Source organism: Penaeus vannamei, chromosome 35, assembly GCF_042767895.1.
Source record: "Penaeus vannamei isolate JL-2024 chromosome 35, ASM4276789v1, whole genome shotgun sequence".
NCBI classification, from domain to species: Eukaryota; Metazoa; Arthropoda; class Malacostraca; order Decapoda; family Penaeidae; genus Penaeus; species Penaeus vannamei.
In genome coordinates this window covers 2323818-2326317 of record NC_091583.1, presented here as the reverse complement: position 1 = coordinate 2326317, position 2500 = coordinate 2323818, and the positions used below count along the sequence as shown (strand labels likewise).

The window sequence follows — 2500 nt, the reverse complement described above, 5'->3', positions numbered from 1 at the left end:
AGAAATCAGAATTTCGAAAGTAGCTTCGAATCCTCGGTTTTTGTAGAGCACTTCTTCTTTTTTGTGCGTTGACTCTTAGGTGTATAAGAACTTGTTTTCAGTTCAGAGTTACTTGTTTTTGCAAAGCCAACAGCAAACGCTAAATTCTGAATGTTGACAAGGCAAGGAGCGTTAACCTGCAGGCAAACACCGCGAGCCGTGAGTGCGTGCGAGCTGAACCCAAGGCAAACCTCGAGCGGCGCGTCAAGTGTTTGTGCGCCGCGACGGCCCTGGAACTCCCGTCGGCGGTTAATGCTCGAACAGGAGGTCGAGTCGGGCCGCGTCGGGAGGAACCTCGACGCCCCGCCCCTCCGCCCGTTGTTTCCGCCGCTCCTGGGGGGGGGGGGGTTGGATTTCCATTTTTAGTTAATGGAGGAGATGCCGTTAATTATATTCCTTAATGATAAAGGAGGTTTCTACCAGCTGATATTTTAGTCCGAATATGCAACTAGGAAATACGTATTTCGTGCGTATTATATCCAGTGCTTAAAGGGAGATCAGTATTTAATGCGCTTTCATGAGGCGAAGTCTGTTCTATCTACATACTTGAATTACGTAGAAGAAATACAGTAAATTGAATTATTCCTGCAGCCTAGTACCACTAAAATACCGTCTTTTATGTATCTTATTTATTCTATTTTATCGTTTCAATAACCATTGTGAAGATAAAAAGATTTCAAAATATATTTTTTCTACAGTGACGCAGTGTCCAAAATCATTAAAGGATAAGTATAACTGCTAAATAAGTTAAGGAGAAAATAGAGATTTGGCAACTCAAAGGGTCTCACCCCACATGACTTTGTTTGATCCAGCTCCATCAAAGACGAAATAAAAATGAAGAAAGGTGAAATAGGAAAAAAACAATGTGAAAAACGGGTTCCCGAATTAAAACTGGCGCGGACTTTTAAGCAGCTTCCTTTTTGTGGAACAATTTCTGGATATTTTTAGACGCTTTACCTTTGATAATAAGAAACATTAAAACGCTACTCAGAAGTAGTGTTCCTATTACGGTAAAACAAAGAGCCGGTTGTCAGGTCACTTTCACCATTATAAAGGATAGGTTTAATCTTATGTCCTCTCCGGGAACGAAGCTTGTCATCCTTTATAAGGGGCATCACTTATGGCAGATTAAGGGACCAGGAAGACACGGGATTTAAATTTTGGTCTTTTTCGTGTAAGCTCCTCTGAGTAGCTTCGGGAGAATTAAAGGTCTGTTCCCTGCCAGCTCGAGAAGTAACTCTTAGCTACTGGTATTGTATAGCATTGTACTGTCTAGAATAGATTGCCACGGGATGCGTATGATATGTTAGAAACTAAACTGTTTTTTTATGCCTGTTACCCACGGATTCTGAAATGAGAACAGTCGTGTCGAGAATTTTCATTGACAAAAACCAACAAAATAATAGCTAGAGACATTAGGAAAATAGCCAGAATGGGAAACACTAGCATGTACTACACAGAGCCCCGTCTTCTGTAACCCTGCAATTCTAGCTTGGGTTTAGGTATTGATCAAAACAGAACTGGGTACAGTATTTATTTTCCGAATACAAAGGAAACCGTTAATTAAGGAATTCAGTTATGAATTGCTGTCCTTTTCAGATTTCACTCTGTTTAGACGGTCGAAGTGGATTGCTGGCGAAACACTGACACGCTTTCTAGGTGAGCGACTCAAAACAAGGCTGGCACTGTCGATCACATGTTTCCGCAGTTCTGCGATTAATGGAAGAAGTGTGGAGCTGGATAAACGCAGGTGGATATAGGGAATGACAATACTAAACTGTTTTAACCAACAAATTCTGTTTTATTGGTATTCCTGTCAAGTGAAAAAATATGAACGTTAGCATGTGTGTGCCTTGGTGTACCACGTTCAGAAATGATTTTAGCCTGAAGAGTTGTCTCGGGACAGCAGAAATTCCCGAAAACAATTTCCCTTGCTCTGCGGGCCGCTCTGAATAAATCAATTAGCCCAGAATAGCAGAGGCCTTTCATTCCTTTGCAATTTGTCAAGTGAGATAATCAGAACATTGCAGCAGTAGCGACTACTTGCAGCAATCAGTGCAAAAAAAAAGAGAAAAAGTTTCGCATCTCTCAGTAGTTGCAGTTGCAAGTCCGGCAGAAAGACTGAGACCTGAAATTCCTCGTTGCAGGAGCGGTGTGATGCTGAAGGTTTTGGTCGTCTTGGTGACCTGCCTCGTCGCCTCCACCGCCGCCCTGAAGCACTCGTGGCAGACTCCAGGCTGTCACAAAGTCGGTGAGTATTTCAGCATTTCAGCAAAGGTCGGGGACAAAACTGTGTGTGTAAGGGGCGATTAAAGAACCACTGGAAGCTTCGACTGGACATGTTTTGCATGCTTTTCTTTTCTTTTTTCTTTTAGACGAAAAGCACGTGCGCACAAAATCATTTTCTGTTGTTTCTTTTTCAGCATTTCGTTCTCTCTGTTTCACGAATTTAGGCATCCCT

The 2500-nt window shown here is 42.3% G+C and overlaps 1 protein-coding gene across 1 annotated transcript in view; it reads left to right on the top strand.

Annotated features, from left to right (window-relative positions):
* The window catches only part of Gpa2 (Glycoprotein hormone alpha 2), a 140341-nt gene that overhangs the window by 65380 nt on the left and 72461 nt on the right, over positions 1–2500 (top strand). The window contains exon 2 of the mRNA XM_070113964.1: positions 2187–2290. Within this exon, the coding sequence (XP_069970065.1) occupies positions 2197–2290 (94 nt within the window). The 5' untranslated portion in view covers positions 2187–2196. The remainder of the gene's footprint in view (positions 1–2186; positions 2291–2500) is intronic.